The sequence below is a fragment of the Arachis hypogaea genome, chromosome 1 (assembly GCF_003086295.3).
Source record: "Arachis hypogaea cultivar Tifrunner chromosome 1, arahy.Tifrunner.gnm2.J5K5, whole genome shotgun sequence".
NCBI classification, from domain to species: Eukaryota; Viridiplantae; Streptophyta; class Magnoliopsida; order Fabales; family Fabaceae; genus Arachis; species Arachis hypogaea.
In genome coordinates, this window is record NC_092036.1 from 45,723,598 (window position 1) to 45,746,479 (window position 22,882).

Here is a 22,882-nt window from a genome sequence, read left to right on the forward strand (position 1 = left end):
ATGTCTGAAAAAAATCGTATCAAAATTTGTAGTTTGAATTTTTTGAAATTATTTTTGTTAGTAATATAAATTTTTGATCATTACTAGAAATTAGATATTTACTAACACTTTTTATCTAACATTTTTAAAATATTAGCTATACTAATAAAATTATACTTTTAGTAACATTTGTAAAATAAATGTTAGGAGATATCATTTTTACTTTTAAAAAAAGGTAAAAATATACAGATGTTACCAAATTTCATTTTCCCCCAATTTCATAAAACCTAGAATTTCGAAGCTGGGTTCTCTTCATTTTCCTCCAATTTCACGCGTTTGAATGTCGTTCTCACTCCCACTCTCGAAGCTGTGAAACTACCTCTTGCTCCTCCTCTTCGAACTCTCGCTCCGCTTCTTCTAACTCTCGTTTCGCCTCTTCGATCTCACGGTTCGCAAATCGAAACCACAATCCGATGTTCTCATTCTCACTCCAGCTCGCGTTGTCTCGCCTCTGGTTCATCCTCTCGCGCCATCGTCTTCTCGCTTGCACCGCCGTCTTTCCGCCGGTTTCATCGTCTGCTCGTCCCACGGCCTGGTAAGTTCCAGTTCTCTTGTTTAATCTCTACGTAATAATTAATTTGATGTATAATTATTAGTTGATTTAAGTTTTTAATTGATTATTTAGTAGTTAGGTTTTGAATTTTAGGTTTTCATTTATCGATCTCGAAACATGTTTATTTGCTTATTAAGTTGTTAAAAACCATACATTATTAGGTTTTCATATCCTCTGTTTTCTATTTGTTTTTTCTTACTATGCTAGGATTCTAATTTCTAATTTCTGTTTTGTTTGATATTGTCAATTGGAAAAACTCATATATTGATTCTAGATGAAATTGTTGTATAGAGTAGTAATTAATTTGATACAAAATAAGAAGATTTAAAAAAGATTTTATGATAACAATTCTAGTTCAAATGAAATCAAACATGGTGGACTTGCTGTCAAACAGTGATAAGGTATGGTCTCTCACTCTTTCTCTAATTTATTTTCAATTTTTCCCCTTGAAAAATATCATATTAGGTATTTCTTTACTGGAATGTGGAAGAAAGAAAATATATCTTTTTGTTATATTTTTTCATTCTAACAAATGTCCTTCCGTTCTTGTTTGAGATCAATTAATTATTCTTGTTTAAAGCTGCTTCTGTTGTTATTCAAATCCTTCTGAATTTATTGTTTGTATTTACACTATTTTTCTGATGTACTGCTGCGATGAGTTCTGTTTTTTTAATTTTAGTAGACTATAGTTATGTTTTCTCCTCTTTTACCTCTTTAGTTTTGTTTGAATATTTTGACAAATAGAACTGGAATTTGTGTAATCTTAAATCCTCAATTTGATTGCTCTTGGCATAGAAGGACTCGTATATAGTTCTTTAAAATTAGACAATTTAATATCACTCTTAATCGGGTTTGCCTCTTTGTTAACTTTTTTTTCCTTCCAATTTTCCATTTCTATTTTTGTTAACCAATCTTTGCATAATGCTATAAGACTTGATTAATTAGTATGAGGGGATCAGAATGTCTATCTTATTCTTTCAATTTTTCAAAAAAAAATTTCAAATATTAAAGAGCTGAGTCCATGAAGGTGAATGAATGATAAAGTAATTAAACCTGTTGCTATACACAAATAATGTGAACAGTTGAGCTAATTATATATGTGCCATAGTTTGCTCATAGTCATTATTTTAAGCTACCTTTTAGAAGGTAATAATAGAAAGCTAATAAACTTTTTTTGTTATAGCAATTATGTTTTGCAGCCAAGCTAAACTGATAAATAATGCTTTAGTTTCTGTGATAAAAATAATGAAATATAGATGGAGATTTAGACTTGAGAGTACAGAAATTTAAAGATAAATGAATTGCAATAAAAAAATAATATTGTTGAAATATAATAGTATGAAATGAATTGTTGGCATGTAGCTAGTGGGATTTACACTCTTATATTTTACTAGAAAGAGGTTAATAGTGTAGTAACCCGTGAACCTATCTTTGGGCTATTTTGTCATGTTCTTTTCAACTTTGTATATTTATGTTGGTTCCTAAATTGATGGTACTTATTGTTCTCTATTATTCACTTTGATACTCTGCATTCTGCAATGTTTGAGTGATCAATTCATCAAGCATGTCCTGTGCACTCACCTTACCTCATCTTTACAACTCTACACTCAAAATCAAAATCATTCATTCCATGCTTGCAGCTTCTTGTAACTAACAAAAATTATTACTACATCCAGATTAATTGATAAATTTATTATCTAATATTTGCTCAACCTATTTAATTTCGGTTACTCCTTTCAAATTTTGCCACATAAGTTTTAGATTTTACACAGATTTTGTTTCTGAATTACCAAGTTAAGAGAGAGCTGGACTGATGAAGAACACAACAAATTTCTATAAGCTCTTCAGCTGTTAGTTTCTAATTTCTATAATTCTATTTTTATTTCTTATTTTCTTTCTTCTTTTATTAGGACAAAATAAAATTGCATTTGTATGTTCTTTAATGGTATTAATTTGAGAGCTGATCTCATCTACAAAATAATTGTGTAAATATTTCAAGGTTTTTAATACAGGGTTATAGTTTCCTAGCTCTGTTTATGTGTTTGTAACACTAATATAATATTTTTACTTAGAAAAAGTCACCAAGGAAGATTAACTTTGTGTAATTGTTATTACTTATTATTAGATGCATCATGCATGCTATTGTTTCTTGATTTTTCTAGTGATTGAACCCTTCTTCCTTTCTGACTACGCATTTCTCTTTTATTTAACTGTAATAAAATTATTATTTTTAATTTCCTGAATTGCTCAGTCACACCAAAAGTCACATAAGTTATTATGTGACTGGCAAAGAGAACGAGAACCCTGCTATTTTTACTGGAGATACATTCTTGAATGATAAAGTGGCCTTAATTTATTGTTAGACTTTTGTCTTTCTTTGGTTTATGTTTAGCTTTTGTAATAAGCTCCACTTTATTGTGTTGAACTCTTTTTTTCAAAAAAAAAAAACCCAAAAGAAGACCTTAATTTATTGTGTTGTTGCTTTTTGTAGTTCATTGCAGGCTGTGGGAGATTTTTTGAAGGAACTGCAGAACAGATGTATGAGTCACTCTGTGTAACACTAGGTTCATTACCAAAGCCAACCCTCGTTTACTGCGGCCATGAGGTAAAATAACACTAAAATCTGCGGCCATCAGTTCTTCATTAGATAGGTAAAAATTTAATGCTTCTACTTCTGTTTGAATTTTTGTTCATTCATTGAAAGTGCTGCTCTTTGATGTCGTGAATGGTGGAATGCTATTTTAATTTCCTCATAGTTGAATTTGAGAAATGCTGTGAATGCTATAATGCTGTGATGTTGTAGTGATGTCTATCTCTAACTGCTGCATTCAACTAGGAAAGTTATTAGATGTAGTTAATTTTCATTAAGGAAAGTTAATTGTTCTTTGGAAGTGTGATAATACAGGTGGGGGTTGATCTAGAACTCCTGAACTTCTCAGGAACAATAACAACAACAACAACAATAATAATAATAATAATAATAATAATAATAATAATAATAATAACAATAATAATAATAATAATAATAATAATAATAATAATAATAATAAGATTTGGTATATATTACAGAAGGAATTACCAATGGATTTTGTCTTTCTGTAAAAGCCTCGTCGGAAATTATTTATCGACGGATTTTTTTCTGTCGGAAAATTACCGACGAATTTTTACCAGTTACCGACGGATTTTTCCTCTGTAAATTCTCCATCCATTTCCCAAAGCCGACAAACTTTCCGACGGATTTTCCGTTTGTAATTACAGACAGATTTTTTGACGTATTTTTCCGTCTGTAATTACAGACGGATTTTTCGATAGATTTTCTGTCTGTAATTTAAATATTGGACAATCATCTCACACTCATATTACAGACAAAAAATCCGTTTGTAAATCCGTCAGTAAGCTAAAATAGATTTTTTTATTTTTCCAATTACAAAATAAACTTGTTTTCATACAAAATAAATATAAATTTAATATAAATTTTTATCTAATTTGTATTCGAATATTTATAATATTACAAAAATAAACAAATTCATCGTTTTATAAAATTAAAAGAAAATTATTATAAACAAGCAAGTCAATATAATTCAAAACATAAACAGAGTGTATTATCAACTATAATCGTCAGTATATTGTTCAACCATACTAAATTTTACATAATTTTACATATATTACAGAAAGATTAACTGAATTCTTTCTCAAATATTGGACATGAATCAGCATCCATCAACCATATGTGCATGAATTCTTCTTGAACCTGATAGGTTTGATTCAGAAGAGTTGATCACCAAAGGGAAAGTAATTTCCTTATGGTGCTTTGTTTGACATGCCAGAGCCTTCAGCAGCAAAATAAAAAATAAGCATTGAGAAGAATTATGCAAATGCTGCTCTAATTGCATCAGGCTGAGCAGCCTCTCCAGGAGACCCAATTGCAATTCTTTGGACTGCTATCAATTCACGTGGGAACAACGAAGGATCCACATCCTCTTCTGCCCAACTGTGGCACAGAATGAGAAAAAAGATAATGTTAATACAATGATTGAGAGAGAGAGAGAGAGAGAGAGAGATGCAGTTAGGTGAAATTCTTATCAACATCACCTTGGAGAACCCATCCAAAACTTAACGTCTTGCAAAAAAAATATATTTACTTATAATTAATATGTACATATATGAATCACTAAAGCATCAAGTGTAAGCTTTTTGTAAGACCTTTCAATTATTTTCTCTTCGATTGTATACTATGGATTTTCATTGTACAAGATATTAAGACCAACCAAAAGTATAAATTCAATGCTTCAAATTGGTTGTTGTGCCAGAGTTGGATATATATCTTGTCAGATATTTATGGAAACTTTGTGCCAATACAAGTGAGATATCACACTTACTAGATATACAGGCTTTTAGTTTATCTATAATGACTAATGCTGACAATGGCATTCATTTTAGATTAATATCAATAGGTTTTATCTTGATATTGTAATAATTTTATAAGTTGCATCATAGACTTCATGTGTTGCAATTTTTTTAAAATTAGATATATCCAGTTTGGTGTCTTACATGTATGCTGCCTATATAGAAAAGCATAGATAATAGTGAACATAGTAATAATGCACAACAATTACAAACCTCCGTGCAAAATCAGAAAACTTGTACTTATTTCTTCTGTCCAATCCTATGAGCACGATCCAGAGCTTTAACTATTGGTTCTCCAATAGCATCTACTAATGCCTAGTTCTTGCTCACTTGCTCCATGGCCTTGCTGCAAATTTCACAGTTAATCTGTTTGGAAGCTGCTAAGGTGGGACAGAATTTCAATTTAAAAATGTTCAGAAGTTAAACTCCTATCACGATTAATATAAGGTCCCACAAAATGTAATTCAAGAAACTTTCTCTCTACCATCTAAAGATAAAAGCAACGACAAAATTATTGAAAAGACAGACTACAATTATCAACTCCAAAAACTATACCATCCCATGCATCAAACACATGATAAGATGATAACACAAGTATTAAGAACTAACTAATAACTGCCAAACTTGTCCCATCCCAAATTACAAGATAGTGAAGAATATGATCTATAAGCATCAACAAATTACCTGTTCCTTGAGATTCAGTCCCAAACCTTATTTCTTCCATCGTCACAATACCATCTTCCAGCCCATTATCTCTTGCCTAATCAATATTAAAGTGAATTCAAACACAATGCAAACACAGAAACTGGAATGCTGTGGTTGTCAAAATAAAAATGGAAACCTACAAATTGTACTAAAGTTTCTGCCCACTCTTGAATCCGATGCCAGAGAATAAGACATTTTCTATGTCCTTTATCCATCCACTCAGCACGTCCTGTCAGATTAGAATACCACTTTAGCAATTTTCTCAGAACCAGTCATAACTCACAAGAATAATAAATCACATGAACAATAAATTCACTGACATGAACCATACCATCAGCTACTAAGGCTGAAAGGAATGCTTCTCTAGCTTCATAAGTAAGAGACCCTGCACTATCAGAAACCAGGAAACAATCATATGACATAAATGTGGAAACAAAATGCGGGAAAAAAAAAGAAATATGGGAACATTTGAGACCTGTCAATTCAATAATAATAATAATGAAATTTGCAAGTAAGCAAGAATTTTTTGAACTTACTTCCAATTACAGGATTTGAAAACAGAGGAAATTCTTCTTCAAGCCCAATTACAAATACCTTTTGTGTTCTACAATAATCTAGAATAAAATCCTTCCACAATTGTACCTGCTTCTCTCTAGTGTCTCTTAATGGCTGCAAACTGAAAATCAAAAACCAAGTTGCATGCAAACCAACCACAAATTTATGAATGTGTCACTATGAGTTTACATTTAATAATAAACAATATGCAATGAATTTTACAAACAAAAGAGAAAAGAATGATTCTGAATAACCATAGTCATGTATAACCTGATAAAACATTCTCATTACATGTAAAATTAGGAGTTCTCAATGTTCATTAATCATTGAATTTTCCATGGGCTGACTTCTAATATGACTCATGAGTCGAGCAATGACACTGTTTGATACATGTAAACCAATGTTAAAATATAGTTCTTAATCATGTTGTCCAAATGGATTCAACGATTCAGCTGAGATCATAGTAGCCACTAGCCACTGTTAACTTTAAACCATTACCAGTTAGTTAGTTACTACTGCTTACGAATTGCCTATAACAAAATTGTAGCATATATACATCGATACCAGGGAAGCGCCTTGGAAAGAAAAGACACAATACAACTGCAATTAAAGCAATCCATTTCCCAACATCACCCTTGCATATATAATAATTAATTAGGCCAATGGAAAAAGGATCTGCTGTGACCTTTGAGTAATGCAGATCCAAGAGAAATCAATCAGAAAAAAAGAAGAGAGAAAAGAGAGAGACTCAGGGATCTAGTAGAATGCATTGAAGGTGTAGTACATGTAATTACCGTGAGATTGGTTATTTGTACCTGAACTATACACAACAAACTCACGCGCCTACTAACAGAAAAGGTGCCAGCTCAGCACAGCTTCATAACAGATTCTAACTTATTCTAACTTATCATCTACTAACAACTCTCACTATCTGAAGAGAGGGTGAGGTACCTGAAGAAGCCGAAAATCCATGAAGGTAAGCTGAAGAAAATGTATGGAATGAGTAAGGATGTAAGAATGTTGGTGTTCCAGTTTGTACGATCCAAAATAAGCAAATAGCTGTAGATGAGTGATTAGTGATTAGATTATGGAGATGGAACGATCGAAGAGGGAACATCAAGAGATACATACATAGCAGCGATGGAAGCAATGGATTCAAGCACCATGACTCCGGCGCCGGACACAGCAGCTAGTTTAACAGCGTTTTTGGCGAGTTTATTAGCAGCAAAACCAAGGTCCCTCAGATCTGAACCGATTAATTCAGCTGCTTCATCTTCAAATTCCCTCCTCATTGCTAAGTAAAATCTAGGCTTCAATAATGTAAGTCCTGGGATTAGAATGGCTAGATGGTAGAAGAGTTTTTCTAGAAAGCTGTAACATAATAAGAGGCATAAGTAAAAGGCACGTGAATGTTTATATATTGATTACTAACTCCTCCAATCCTCTTACCATTGCTTCAGAGCTCATAGAAGATAAGAATTAAAGGGTTAAAAATTAATTATGTCTTCAAGACTTGGGAGAGACAAGGAGGGCCAGCTTTACCTGGGAACTAATATAATTCAGTGAACCCTGATGAACAAGCTGCAAAATACATAAGCCAACAACACAGAAACCAATACAGATTAAATATTGAACTAAACCTTATTTACCAGAATAACAATTCTGAAACATAAAATAGAACTCCATAAGGGTTATGCAATTGAAATATTAACCTGAGTATTTTGACCCGCTAGACCAACTTGATCTCGTCTAACAGATCCATCGCTAGTTCTAGCAGATCCTGAGTATTCCTTCTGTATCAATCGAATTGAATCGATGCAACAAACGCAGTCAAGTCACCAAGAGAACTCCACTGCTCAGCCACCCTTTTATATATTACATTGGAAGTCTGAACCCTCTCCAACATACATATTATGCACTGTCATGCTCTGCAACATTCACAATCTCAATTACTATCAACATAATCTCATAATTAGCATATAATTAGAGACATAAAACCCTAACCTTGAGTAGAGGCATTATAGATCCATCATTAAGAGTGAAGATATCAGAAATTTAGAAGCAAATTTAGAAGCATAATGTCAACAAGATCTTGAGCTGTAACACTGAATAACAAGCAAATGATTATCAAACAATGAAAGTTGTAAATAATTATCAAACAAATAGCTCAAATTGAATTACAAATTACTTGAACAAAGCAGAACAGAACAAATTCAATGTTTGTCCAAGCAAATAATTCAAACAAAAGCTTCGATTGCAGAAAAAAATCATCAAAATCAGAGTAAACCCACATATTCAACGAAGCACAAAAGTAGAGTATGATAAACCTAAAACTGGCACAGAAAAATTGAGTCCTAAGGTTTATCACAAAGAACAGAATCACAAAATCAGGATTTATATACCTGAAATTTGAGATGGTTACAAGAAGAAGTGAGAGAGCGAGTTGAGATTAGATGAAAGAGGCGCCAGAGGGAGCAGATGCGATGAGAGCGTCAGCAGAAAGAGCTCTGCGATGATGGGAGTAGACGCGACGAGAGCGGTGGCAGCGGCAACGGCCACGGCGGAAGAAGCAGAAGTAGCAGCCACGGAGAGAAGAAGTAACTCGTGCCAGGGAGAGAGGAAGAAGCTCGTGTTTGGTTTGTGAATGGAGCTTGAAATACAGTTTGAACGGGGGCTGCCCCGGAGAGAGAGAGAGAGAGAGAGAGGGTATAGGTTAGGTCTAAATTAAAATTTTCAGATGGAAAATTTTAAATTACAGACGGATTTTTCGTCTGTAATAATTTAATAAAATGTAGCGTTTTGTTTATTTAATTATAGACGGATTTTTCGTCTGTAACCATTTTTCATGAAAAAAAATTAATTTTACTGATAGAATTATTGACGGATTATGTTTTTCGTCTGTAATTTATGCTAATTTATTTTTTTTTGTTTTCTGACAAAAAAACTTCTTCTGAAATTCTGTTTGTATTTCTGTGGGATAAAATCCATCGGAAATATCCGTCTGTAATAACTAATTTTCTAGTTGTGATCTATTGTAATATTTTTTAAGTGTTATAAAAAATATCTATGGTAACATTTTTCTAAGTGTTACAAAATATATCTATTGTAATATTTCTTTAAGTGTCACTAAAAAATGTCTATTGTAACATTTTTCATAATATTACTATAAAAGATCTATTGTAACATTTTTATTAAATATTATTAAATCTTTAAAAAAATGTTAGTAAAATTTTTTAGTAACATAAAGTATATTTAACATTTGTTAAAATGTTACTAATATACATAGCTAACATTTTAATATGATTTTGTAATATTTTTTAAATGTTAATAAAAGTCAATTACATAGTAGTGAATTTACCTTTTTCTCTGTAAGTAACTTACACGTAGAATAGCATTAGAAGCTTTAGGAAGATAAAAAAGAAGTCAAGTATTTGTTAAGGAAATTTGTTTTAGTATAATTTATTTTAATTAATTTTTGGAAGCAAAATATTAATCATTACTCTTTTGGCTAGTATAATAAACCTTTTGGCTGCTATTTTTGTTAATCATAGTATGATATATGGAAAATTAGTAATTTTTTAGAATAATTTTATTAATTACATTAATATGATATGAAAATTTAGAAATTTATTTAGGTTAATTTTATTGATTATAGTAAATTTTTAAGGGAAGTTAATAAATTTTTAGAGCAATTTTATTAATTATAAAAAATATTATGGAAAGTTAGTATTTTTTATTAACTTTATTAATTTTAGTAAAATCTTAAGGGAAATTAGTAGTTTTTGTAAGATTAATTTTATTGATTATAGTAAGATGTTATAGAAAATCAGTAACTTTTTTTTAAGAGTGAGTTTATTAACTATAGTAAAATCTTAAGGGGAATTAGTAATATTTTTAGATTAATTTTGTTAATTATAGTAAAATATTATTCGGAATTAGTAATTTTTTTAGAGTAAGCTTATTAACTATAATTAATTATAGTAAGAGCATATAAAAGATATTAATTTTTTATGTTAATTTTATTAACTATAGTATAAGATGTTAAGCAAAACTAGTTGAAGGTTATAGAAAGCTTAGAGAAGGGGGTTGAATTCATGGTCTTATTTTATTTTAATGAATTTAGACTTTAATTACAAACTTTTTCTTTGAATCTGTTTGAACTGTCCAACAAAAACTTTATGAGACAATTCTATTTTTTTCATAAATATCAGAAAACATAACTCAGAGAAAGAGAAGAGAAAACAGGCATGTATCCTGGTTCAGTTGCCTTATGCAATGCAACCTACATTCAGTCTCCACCACAACAGTGGTGGAATTTTTACTATAGTTAAAGTATTATATACACCAATTTCTTAGGATTCACCCAATCCTTTCTCTCTCAAGTTCTCAACTAACTTGACTTGGTTATTGTTCATATCCTGAGTCGAGTTGTCCGACCTGGGATGTTCTACAGATAAAGCGACCGACCTCTTCAGGTCAGGACAATCCGACCTCTTCTCAAAGAGCTCGGCCAAGTCATGAGAAAGCCCAAACAAAGAGCCCAAATAGAGGAACACACCCCAGATCCTAAGGCAGCCCAAGCCTACAAGAGAAGGGTGGTTCCCTTGAAGATAAGATGACCTTACTTGAAGATAAGATAAAGATAAGATAAGATAACTAACTTATCTTATCTACAAGAGGCCACATCTCACCATTATAAATACACTGGAGCACCCAGGTATAACTCATATTCTGATCCTACTCAATACCTGCTTAAGAACCTTGCTAACTTAAGCATCGGAGTCCCTTGCAGGTACCCCCACCTTCTGGGGACGAAGGATCAGCAGCACTTTCAGTTCCACAAGTCGGACACACCAGCTCCGGCCGCTATACACCTGCCAGACATGTCGGCTCCGACCAACACAGAAGATCTCGACCGAGATCGACCTACAGTTTCAGGTAACCCTCAGAACATTGGCGCCGTTGCCAGGGAACCTGGAAGTCATCCCAACACCATGGCGGACAACCATGACAACGACCACGACTCAGGTTTGGAAGATAGAACGCCGCACAAGAACATGGATGCTATAGTTAAAGATACTTCGGAATCCAATGGAGACAAAAATTCATCAAATCCGGGGGTGATAGAAGCACTTCAAGATCGATTAAAGCAACTTGAGAAAGAATCCCAACATCAACGCGAAAAAGAAGAGGATCTACATCGGGAGATAAGGCGACGCCGAGAATTAGAAGATAAGCTTATGAAACTCGAAGCTGATCTCAAAACTAAAGCTACTCGATCCACCCCAGAGGATAGCTCTCACAAAGATCAAGATCCATTCACCAGGGAAATTATGAAGACCAAAATTCCAAAAGATTTCAAACTTCCGGATATGACTCTGTATGACGGCACCTCGGACCCCAACCACCATCTCAACAACTTCAGAAGTAGGATGTACCTCACTGATGCCTCAGATGCAGTTCGCTGCAAAGCCTTTCCAACAACTCTTACGAAGACAGCCATTAGATGGTTCGACAACCTACCTCCAAAATCCATCTCGAGTTTCGACGACCTGGCCAAAAAGTTCCTGGCCAGATTTTCCATACAAAAGGACAAAGCCAAACACGCACCCAGCCTACTAGGAATCAAGCAAGGAGATCGGGAGAGTCTTCGTAACTACATGGAAAGATTCAACAAAACATGCATGGACATACAAAGTCTACCAACAGAAGCTGCCATCATGGGCCTCATAAATGGCCTACGAGAAGGACCATTTAGCCAATCTATATTAAAGAAGTCCCCATCATCCCTAGACGAAGTACAAGAATGGGCACAGAAGTACATCAACATGGAGGAGAATTCTCGACTTGGGGAAGCCTCGAGGTTCGGTTCTGCCTACCGAGATAAAGATAAAGAATCCAAGAAGAAGGAAGATCGCTCTAGGGAGAAAATAAAAAATATCATAACTACACCCCTCTTAGGGTATCCTTGGTAGATGTTTACAAAGAGGTCTGCCATACGAAAAAAATACCCCCTGCTCGGCCACTCAAAGGCAAAAGGGGAGGAGGAAATCGGAACGAATACTGTGAGTATCATCGAGTCCGAGGACATTCCACCAACGAATGCTTTGACTTGAAAAACGTCATAGAGAAATTAGTAAGGGAAGAAAAACTAGATCGGTTCTTGGCCAATTGGGACGAAGAACCAAGAAAAAGAAGAAGGGATGAAGATGTCGGACGATCTGAATGATCACCCCGCACACTGGAGAGACACGTCCACGTGAAACACGACAGATTTGCTGGAGGAGGAATCTCCAAATCATCCCGCAAGCGACACCTCAAAGAAGTATACCATGTTGAAGGAAAGAAGGAGGCGCCAGACATCCAAGCAATCACATTTACCAAAGAAGATGCATCCGGAATCATCTCAGGACACGACGACCCCATGGTCATCACAATCATATTGGCAAACGCCAACCTCCACCGTACATTAATTGACCAAGGAAGCTCTGCCGACATCTTATTCAAAACTGCCTTCAACAAGCTCGGCTTAGAAGAAAAAGAGCTAAGAGCATACCCGAACAGCCTGTTCGAACTTGGGGATACCCCAGTATAGCCACTGGGATACGTATCGTTACATACAACCTTCGAAAAGGGGAACCAATCCAAAACACTCAAGATAGACTATATCGTGGTCGACGTAAGCTCAGCCTACAATGCATTAATAGGTCGGACAACGTTAAATCAACTCGGTGCAATAGTTTCAACTCCACATCTATGTATGAAATTCCCAACTGCAGAAGGGATAGCTACAATAAAAGTAGATCAAAAGACGGCGCGTCGCTGTTATAACGAAAGTCTAAACCTCCGAGGTGAAAGAGGAGAGTTCCATACAATCGAACTCGGCGGAGTTCAGAGACGAGAAAAACTCCGCCCACGACCCGAAGGAGAAATAGAAAGAGTCCAGATCGGAAATACCTCGGATAAAACAACTAATATTGGCACAATTCTGAAAGGAGACGCAAAGGAATCACTAATACGGTTCCTACGAGATAATGTTGATCTCTTCGCATGGAAAGCTGCCGACATGCCAGGCATAGATCCCAAACTAATGAGCCACAAGTTGGCAGTCTACCTGGGATCCCGGCCGGTACAACAAAGACGAAGAAGACTCGGGCCAGAACGGTCTCAAGCTGTAGAAGAACAAGTACAAGCACTACTAGAGGCATGGTTCATAAGAGAAGTTAAATACCCACTATGGCTAGCAAACGTCGTCTTGATGAGAAAGTCAAATGGGAAGTGGCGAATGTGCATCGACTACACCGACCTCAACAAAGCCTGCCCAAAAGACCTTTATCCACTCCCAAGCATCGACGCTCTAGTAGATGCCTCATCGGGATATAAGTATCTCTCGTTCATGGACGCATACTCAGGGTACAACCAGATCCCAATGTATCCACCGAATCAAGAAAAAACCTCGTTTCTCATACCAAAAGCAAATTATTGCTACATCGTAATGCCTTTCAGCCTTAAGAACGCGGGAGCCACTTATCAAAGGCTAATGAATAAAGTCTTCTCAGACCACATCGGAAAAATCATGGAGGTCTATGTGGATGACATGTTGATAAAGACACAAAGTGAATAGACATTACCATTGTTAAAATGCGTACTGACCTCCAGCACAAAGGAAGTCCTGGAAGAAGCACATAGCGGAATTTGTGGTAATCATCTCGGAGCACAAGCTTTCACCAAAAAGGTACTTCGGGCAGGATTCTATTGGCTAACTCTACAAAAAGAAGCTACAGAATTTGTAAGGACATGCCAACCATGTCAGAAGCATGCCAACTTTCACATCACCCCACCAGAAAAGCTCATCAGCGTGACCTCACCTTGGCCATTTGCAAAATGGGGACTCGACCTTCTCGGACCATTTCCCCAGGGATCGGGACAAGTCAAGTTCCTCATAGTGAGGGTAGACTATTTCACAAAATGGATCGAGGCAGAACCCTAGCCAACGCCACTGCTCAAAGAAGTCGGAAATTCCTATATAGGAACATCGTTACAAGGTTCGGGGTCCCATACTCCATCACCATAGATAATGGCACTCAATTCACAGATGCATGCTTCAGAAAACTAGTGGCCGACTTGAATATAAAACACCAGTTCACCTCCGTCGAACATCCCCAAGCCAATGGACAAGCCGAAGCGACCAACAAAGTCATATTGACCAGACTGAAACGGAGACTGCAAGAAGCAAAGGGAGCTTAGGCCGAGGAACTTCCACAAGTCCTATGGACGTATCGAACAACCCCCCATTTTACTATGAACGAATCACCATTTCGATTAGCATACGGAGTGGAGGCAATGATTCCAATAGAAGTAGAGGAAGGGTCTCCCCGAGTAGTCCACTACAATGAACAAACCAACTCTCAACTTCAAAGAGAAGAGCTTGACCTACTTCCGGAAATTCAAGAAAGAGCTCGGATCAGAGAAGAAGCACTAAAATGGCGAATGCCTGCCAGGTATAATCGAAAGATAGTGCCAAGAGGTTTTGTTGAGAATGATCTCATCTTAATCTAAAATGATATTGGAACAACCCGACCCGGAGAAGGAAAGCTGGCAGCCAACTGGAAAGGACCCTACCGAGTCACAGAAGTACTTGGGAAGGGCTACTACAGACTGTCCGAACTCGAGGGACGAGAACTCCCCAGATCATGGCACGCCTGTAACCTAAGAAGTTCTATAGTTAGGAAAGATAAAGGTCTCATCACAAGATGCATTCTTTTTCCTGAAAAGGTTTTTTAATGAGGCGTCAAGATTGAGATTTAATCTGACTTAAGGGTATGGAAAACTCCCGCCTGTATATATTTGCACTTTCTTTAAATAAAATACATTTCAGATATTCTACAAACTCCCAAGACGCATTAATCTGAAGCATTCATCGTCCGATTATAAAGCAACGGATCAAACAGAAAGTGAAGATCAGATTCACTATACGATCTTGATAGGAATGATCGACCGACAAAGGTGAAAATGCGATTCACCTAAAGGTCGATTAAACCAGGACAGAAACCACCATCTACAAATCGGCAAAGATGAGCACAGAATAATGCAAGAAGTTATTGAAAGTGATCCCAAAAAGAACCTGACGAGGTCTTATGGATTGCTATATAATAACTTAAAAAGACTGGCCGACACTAAAAAGTCGGACCAAGTCAATCCACGTTATCAGTAAATCACTGGAAAGAGGTCTGGCCAACTCTATTAAAGAGGAATTGCTTAAACTTAGAAGAGATCGACCTAACGAAGTCGGTCTCCTACAAAGACAAGTTGTAAAAGTAATCCATGAAAGAGACCTAACAAAGGTCCAAGAAAGAGGATTACAAAAACAACTTAGAAGAGATCGACCTAACGAAGTCGGTCTCCTACAAAGACAAGTTGTAAAAGTAATCCCTGAAAGAGACCTAACAAAGGTCCAAGAAAGAGGATTACAAAAACAACTTAGAAGAGATCGACCTAACGAAGTCGGTCTCCTACAAGACAAGCTGTAAAAGTAATCCCTGAAAGAGACCTAACAAAGGTCCAAGAAAGAGGATTACAAAAGCAACTTAGAAGAGATCGACTAACGAAGTCAGTCTCCTACAAAACAAGATAATCCCTGAAAGAGACCTGAACAAAAAAAAAGAGGATTATCGAATAACTCGACAGAGTCTGGTTTGACGAAGTCCGCCCGAAAAAGATAAAGTTACAAAAGGTAAAACCTCAAAAGGGACCTGAACAAGATCTAAGAAAAAAGGGTCACCTAGTAACGAAACGGGGACCGACATGAAGAAGTCGGACTAAAGCTACGAAAAGTTATAAAAAGTAATCCCAAGGGGTTGCTCGAAAAGATCAATTGAGAAGATCAACCAACAGAGGGGAGATAATTCAACCCGATAGACCTTGACCTCGCCACAAAAGCGATCAAAAGAGGATGGATAAAAAACAACTCTGAAAATTCCAGGTAAATAATAAAGAAAGCTGCAAGCAAGCATATCGCAGTTACCATAAAACAAAGACTCAACAGGCCGCTTGAAGCCAACCCCAAGAGCCAGAGAAACCATTTTGTTTTTCAAAATAAAGTTGCTAAAAATAGCAACTGGAATATCAACAGTCAACAAAGCATCATATACAAAAAAAGAGTTCAAAGCCCACAAACCGGGCTAATTACACAAATACTTAAAAAGGAGGTCAACCAAGATCTGGAGCCTTCCTGACAGCATCAGTATGGAAAGAAGGAGGGCAAGTCTGAATAGGCACAGCATGTACAGTTCCATCATCCCGGTTCAGAATCTGGCAATCCAGATCAGATGTAATGGGAGGAACCGAGGAGGCCGACACTTTAAGAGAAGGCACTGGAGGAGGGTCGGCATCATCATCATCCTGGTCATTAGGGACAATTTTACCATCTGATGAGCGGATAATTTGTACGCTTTTTGGCATTGTTTTTAGTATGTTTTTGGTATGATATAGTTAGTTTTTAGTATATTTTTATTAGTTTTTAGTTAAAATTCACTTTTCTGGACATTACTATGAGTTTGTGTGTTTTTCTGTGATTTCAGGTATTTTCTGGCTGAAATTGAGGGACCTGAGCAAAAATCTGATTCAGAGACTAAAAAGGACTGCAGATGCTGTTGGATTCTGACCTCCCTGCACTCGAAGTGGATTTTCTGGAGCTACAGAAGCCCAATTGGCGCACTCTCAACGGCGTTGGAAAGTAGACATCCTGGGCTTTCCAGCAATATATGATAGTCCATACTTTGCCCAAGATTTGATGGCCCAAACCGGCGTTCAAATTCACCCTCAGAAATCCCAGCGTTAAACGCTGGAACTGGCACCCAAATGGGAGTTAAACGCCCAAACTGGCACTAAAGCTGGCGTTTAACTCCAAGAAGAGTCTCTACACGAAAATGCTTCATTGCTCAGCCCAAGCACACACCAAGTGGTCCCGGAAGTAGATTTTTATGTCATTTACTCATCTCTGTACACCCTAGGCTACTAGTTTTCTATAAGTAGGACCTTTTACTATTGTATTTTCATCTTTTGATCACTCTAGATCTCTAGATCATCTTTGGACACCTAGTTCTTAGATCATTGGGAGGCTGGCCTCACGGCCATGCCTAGACCTTATACTTATGTATTTTCAACGGTGGAGTTTCTACACACCATAGATTAAGGTGTGGAGCTCTGCTGTACCTCGAGTATTAATGCAATTACTATTGTTCTTCCATTCAATTCCGCTTGTTCTTGTTCTAAGATATCACTTGTTCTTCAACTTGATGAATGTGATGATCCGTGACACTCATCATCATTCTCACCTATGAACGTGTGACTGACAACCACCTCCGTTCTACCTTCGATTGGGTGAATATCTCGTGGATTCCTGATTGCACGATGCATGGTTGATCGCCTGACAACCGAGTGCTCGCCTGACAACCGAGCCAACCATTCCGTGAGATCAGAGTCTTCGTGGTATAGGCTAGAACTGATGGCGGCGTTCAAGAGAATCCGGAAGGTCTAACCTTGTCTGTGGTATTCTGAGTAGGATTCAATGATTGAATGACTGTGACGTGCTTCAAACTCCTAGCAGGCGGGGCGTTAGTGACAGACGCAAAAGAATCGCTGGATTCTATTCCGGCCTGACCGAGAACCGACAGATGATTAGCCATGCTGTGACAGAGCATAGGAACGTTTTCACTGAGAGGATGGGAGGTAGCCACTGACAACGGTGAAACCCTACATAAGCTTGCCATGGAAAGGAGTAAGAAGGATTGGATGAAGACAGTAGGAAAGCAGAGAGACGGAAGGGAAGGCATCTTCATACGCTTGTCTGAAGTTCCTACCAATGAATTACATAAGTATCTCTATCTCTATCTTTATGTTTTTATGCGTTCATCACCATATCCATTTGAGTTTGCCTGACTAAGATTTACAAGATGACCATAGCTTGCTTCATACTAACAATCTCCGTGGGATCGACCCTTACTCGCGTAAGGTTTATTACTTGGACGACCCAGTGCACTTGCTGGTTAGTTGTGCGAAGTTGTGTAATGCCATGGTATTGAACACCAAGTTTTTGGGGTTCATGACCGGGGATTATGAGAGTTGTGAAAAGTATTATTCACAATTTCGCGCACCAAGTTTTTGGCGCCGTTGCCGGGGATTGTTCAGTTTGGACAACTGAAGGTTCATCTTGTTGCTTAGATTAGGTATTTATTTTTTTTTGAAATTCTTGAAGAGGAATTCTAGAGTTTCATGATGATTTGTTGAAGTCTGGCTGGCTATGAAGCCATGTCTAATTTCATTGGATCGAGGTTTCAACTTATCATCACAAGAGCTTGTTGATTTCTATCAATCTTGCTTTTGGAGTAGTGATCTGCTAAGGCTTGGCTGGCCTTTGGCCATGTCTAGTGTTTTGGACCGAAGCTTTCTTTGAAAGCTTGGCTGGCTGTGAAGCCATGTCTAATTCCTGGACCGGAGTCTTAGACTAGCATTGCACTGATTCCTGGAATTCTCATTAAGAATTTTGATACCTTTTTCCATTTAATTTTCGAAAAACACAAAAAAATCAAAAAAATCATAAAATCCAAAAATTTCTTGCTTGAGTCTAGTGTCTCATGTTAAGTTTGGTGTCAATCGCATGCATTCATTCATGTGTCTTAAGGATCTTCAAGTAATTCTTGATGATTTTCGTGCTCTGATCTTTGAATTCAATTGACTTGAGTGTTTTGTGTGTCTCATATGCATTCTCATTTTGTTAGTGTCAGTAGTATACAAACTACTAAGTTTGGTGTCTTGCATGCATTGTTATTTGATTCTTATTGCATTTTGATTTGTCCTAATTATTAAAAATCCAAAAATATTTTTACTTTGTGTTTTCTCAAGTCAATCATACAGAGAATTGAAGATTCAGAACATACAGCAGAGGAATTGCACAGAAAAAGCTGGGCGTTTAAAACGCCCAGTAAGGAAGACAGACTGGCGTTTAAACGCCAGCCAAGGTACCTGGTTGGGCGTTTAACGCCCAAAAGGGTATAGTTTTGGGCGTTAAACGCCAGAATGTGCACCATTCTGGGCGTTTAACGCCAGGATGGCTAAAAGGGAAGATTTTGTTTTCAAATCAAATTTTTTTTAAAGTTTTCAAAATCTTTTTAAAATCAAATCTTTTTCAAATCAATTTTTCAATCAAATCTTTTTCAAAATCAATTTCTTTCCATTTTCAAAGATACTTGCTATCAATTAATGATTTGATTTAACATTTCAAGTATGTTGCCTTTTCTGTTGAGAAAGGTTTAATGTTTGAATCATATCTTTTCTTGTTAGCCAAGCTTTTAGTTTTCAAAATCAAATCATTTTAAAATGTTCTTCAAATCATATCTTCTCAATCACATCTTTTTAAAACTAATCATATCTTCTTAACCACATCTTTTTCAAAATAATTTTCAATCAAATCTTTTTGATTTCTGATTTCAAAATTTTTTTCAAAAATCACTTGATTTCTTTTCCACTTTCATTTTCGAAAATCAAGTAGTTTTTTTCAAAAATGTTTTCAAAATCTTTTACTTAATTTTCGAAAATTACTTCCCTTCTTCTCACATCTTTCTATTTATGGACTAACATTATCCCTTAATGCAAAATTCGAACTCCATCTTCTTTGATAAGTTCGAATTTTCTACTTCTGTCTTCTACTTTTCTTTTCCTCTGACACTTCAAGGAATCTCTATAATGTGACATAGAGGATTCCACCTTTTCTTGTTCTCTTCTCTTTCTTATGAGCAGGAGCAAAGACAAAAGCATTCTTGTTGAGGCAGACCCTGAACCTGAAAGGACCTTGAAGAGAAAGCTAAGAGAAGCCAAAGCACAACTCTCTTTAGAGGACCTGACCGAATTCTTCAAAGAAGAAGAACTCATGGCAGCCGAAAACAACAACAATGCCAACAATGCAAGGAAGGTGCTGGGTGACTTCACTGCACCTACTCCCGATTTCTATGGGAGAAGCATCTCTATCCCTGCCATTGGAGCAAACAACTTTGAGCTTAAGCCTCAATTAGTTTCTCTAATGCAACAGAATTGCAAGTTCCATGGACTTCCATTGGAAGATCCTCATCAGTTTTTAGCTGAATTCTTGCAAATCTGTGACACTGTCAAGACTAATGGGGTTGACCCTGAGGTCTACAGACTTATGCTATTCCCTTTTGCTGTAAGAGACAGAGCTAGGACATGGTTGGACTCACAACCTAAAGAAAGCCTGGACTCTTGGGAAAAGCTAGTCAATGCCTTCTTGGCAAAGTTCTTTCCACCTCAAAAATTGAGTAAGCTTAGAGTGGAAGTCCAAACCTTCAGACAGAAGGAAGGAGAATCCCTCTATGAAGCTTGGGAAAGATACAAACAATTAATCAGAAAGTGTCCTTCTGATATGCTTTCTGAATGGAGCATCATAGGTATTTTCTATGATGGTCTCTCTGAACTATCCAAGATGTCTTTGGACAGCTCTGCAGGAGGATCTCTTCATCTGAAGAAGACGCCTACTGAAGCTCAAGAACTGATTGAAATGGTTGCAAATAACCAATTCATGTACACTTCTGAAAGAAATCCTGTAAACAATGGGACTAATCAGAAGAAAGGAGTTCTTGAGATTGACACTCTGAATGCCATATTGGCTCAGAATAAAATATTGACTCAACAAGTCAATATGATTTCTCAAAGTCTGTCTGGAATGCAAAATGCACCAAGCAGTACTAAGGAGGCTTCATCTGAGGAAGAAGCCTATGATCTTGAGAACCCTTCAATGGAAGAGGTGAATTACATGGGAGAACCCTATGGAAACACCTATAATCCTTCATGGAGAAATCATCCAAATTTCTCATGGAAGGATCAACAGAGACCTCAACAAGGTTTCAACAACAATAATGGTGGAAGAAACAGGTTTAGCAATAGCAAGCCTTTTCCATCATCTTCTCAGCAACAGACAGAGAGTTCTAAGCAGAATAACTCTGACTTAGCAACCATGGTCTCTGATCTGATCAAAACCACTCAAAGTTTCATGACTGAAACAAGGTCCTCCATTAGAAATTTGGAGGGACAAGTGGGTCAGCTGAGCAAGAAAATTACTGAACTCCCTCCTAGTACTCTTCCAAGCAATACAGAAGAAAATCCAAAAGGAGAGTGCAAGGCCATCAACATGGCCGAATTTTGGGAGCAAGAAGAGGCAGTGAACGCCACTGAGGAAGGCCTCACTGGGCATCCACTGGCCTCCAATGAGTTCCCCAATGAGGAACCATGGGAATCTGAGGCTCAAACTGAGACCATAGAGATTCCATTGGACTTACTTCTGCCGTTCATGAGCTCTGATGAGTATTCTTCCTCTGAAGAGGATGAGTATGTCACTGAGGAGCAAGTTGCTAAATACCTTGGAGCAATCATGAAGTTGAATGACAAGTTATTTGGAAATGAGACTTGGGAGGATGAACCCCCTTTGCTCACCAAAGAACTGGATGACTTGTCTAGGCAGAAACTGCCCCAAAAGAGGCAGGATCCTGGGAAGTTTTCAATACCTTGTACTATAGGCACCATGACCTTCAAGAAGGTCTTGTGTGACTTAGGGTCAAGTGTAAACCTCATGCCTCTCTCTGTAATGGAGAAGTTAGGGATCTCTGAGGTGTATGCTGCAAAAATCTCACTAGAGATGGCAGACAACTCAAGAAAACAAGCCCATGGACTTGTAGAGGATGTTCTGGTTAAAGTTGAAAACCATTACATCCCTACTGATTTCATAGTCCTAGAAACTGGGAAGTGCATGGATGAATCCATCATCCTTGGCAGACCCTTCCTAGCCACAGTAAAGGCTGTGATTGATGTTGATAGAGGATAGTTGAACATTCAAGTGAATGAAGAATCTTTGGTGTTTAAGGCCCAAGGATATCCCTCTGTCATCATGGAGAGGAAGCATGAAGAGCTTCCCTCAAAACAGAGCCAAACAGAGCCCCCACAGTCAAACTCTAAGTTTGGTGTTGGGAGGCCACAACCAAACTCTAAGTTTGGTGTTGAACCCCCACATTCAAACTATAAGTTTGGTGTTGGGAGGTTCCAACATGGTTCTGAGTATCTGTGAGGCTCCATGAGAGTCCTCTGTCAAGCTACTGACATTAAAGAAGCGCTTGTTGGGAGGCAACCCAATGTTTTATGATTAACTATTTTTCTTTTGTTATTTTATCTTTTTTGTAGGTTGATGATCATGAGAAGTCACAAAATTAATGAAAAAAGCAAAAACAGGAAGAAAAACAGCACACCCTGGAGGACGCACCCACTGGCGTTTAAACGCCAATGAGGTTAGCTGTTGGGCGTTTAACGCCCAGTCTGGCACCATTCTGGGCGTTTAACGCCAGAAAGGGGCACCAGACTGGCGTTAAACGCCAGAAATGGGCAAGAAGCTGGCGTTAAACGCCAGAACTGGGCACCAGCCCGGTGTTTAACGCCATAACTGGCACAAAACGAGATTTTGCTTGCCATTTGGTGCAGGGATGACTTTTCCTTGACACCTCAGGATCGGTGGACCCCACAGGATCCCCACCTACCCTACCACTCTCTCTCTCTTCTTCACCCATT

General features: G+C 37.1%; 2 protein-coding genes and 1 non-coding gene across 10 annotated transcripts; 1 reads left to right on the forward strand and 2 right to left on the reverse strand.

The window, feature by feature from the left end:
* Positions 1-4,911, forward strand: LOC112803380 (uncharacterized). The gene is made up of 5 exons (XM_072229051.1): positions 1-16; positions 281-574; positions 947-993; positions 3,084-3,197; positions 4,264-4,911. Exons 1-5 carry the CDS (start codon positions 1-3, stop codon positions 4,270-4,272), a joined length of 480 nt encoding a protein of 159 aa, XP_072085152.1. The 3' UTR covers positions 4,273-4,911.
* On the reverse strand, positions 4,125-9,019 carry LOC112803343 (vacuolar protein sorting-associated protein 25). 8 transcript variants are annotated; one of them, XM_072198168.1, is made up of 12 exons: positions 8,662-9,019; positions 8,264-8,364; positions 7,972-8,187; positions 7,802-7,840; positions 7,391-7,564; positions 7,211-7,318; positions 6,241-6,380; positions 6,036-6,089; positions 5,845-5,933; positions 5,684-5,759; positions 5,213-5,341; positions 4,125-4,583 (listed from the first exon to the last, which is right to left on the reverse strand). In XM_072198168.1, the coding sequence occupies exons 5-11, from the start codon at positions 7,549-7,551 to the stop codon at positions 5,280-5,282; spliced, it is 690 nt and encodes a 229-aa protein (XP_072054269.1). In that variant the 5' UTR covers positions 7,552-7,564; positions 7,802-7,840; positions 7,972-8,187; positions 8,264-8,364; positions 8,662-9,019; the 3' UTR covers positions 4,125-4,583; positions 5,213-5,279. The 8 variants fall into 8 exon arrangements, with proteins under 8 accessions (XP_072054269.1, XP_072054274.1, XP_025702628.1 ...); XM_072198173.1 differs by having other exon boundaries at positions 5,213-5,345; XM_025846843.2 differs by having other exon boundaries at positions 5,213-5,376.
* An 11,572-nt stretch (positions 9,020-20,591) lies between these two features.
* Positions 20,592-20,699, reverse strand: LOC112716327 (small nucleolar RNA R71). The gene has a single exon (XR_003160297.1). It is a non-coding gene; the product is annotated as a small nucleolar RNA R71 (small nucleolar RNA).
* Between the last annotated feature and the right edge of the window lie 2,183 nt (positions 20,700-22,882).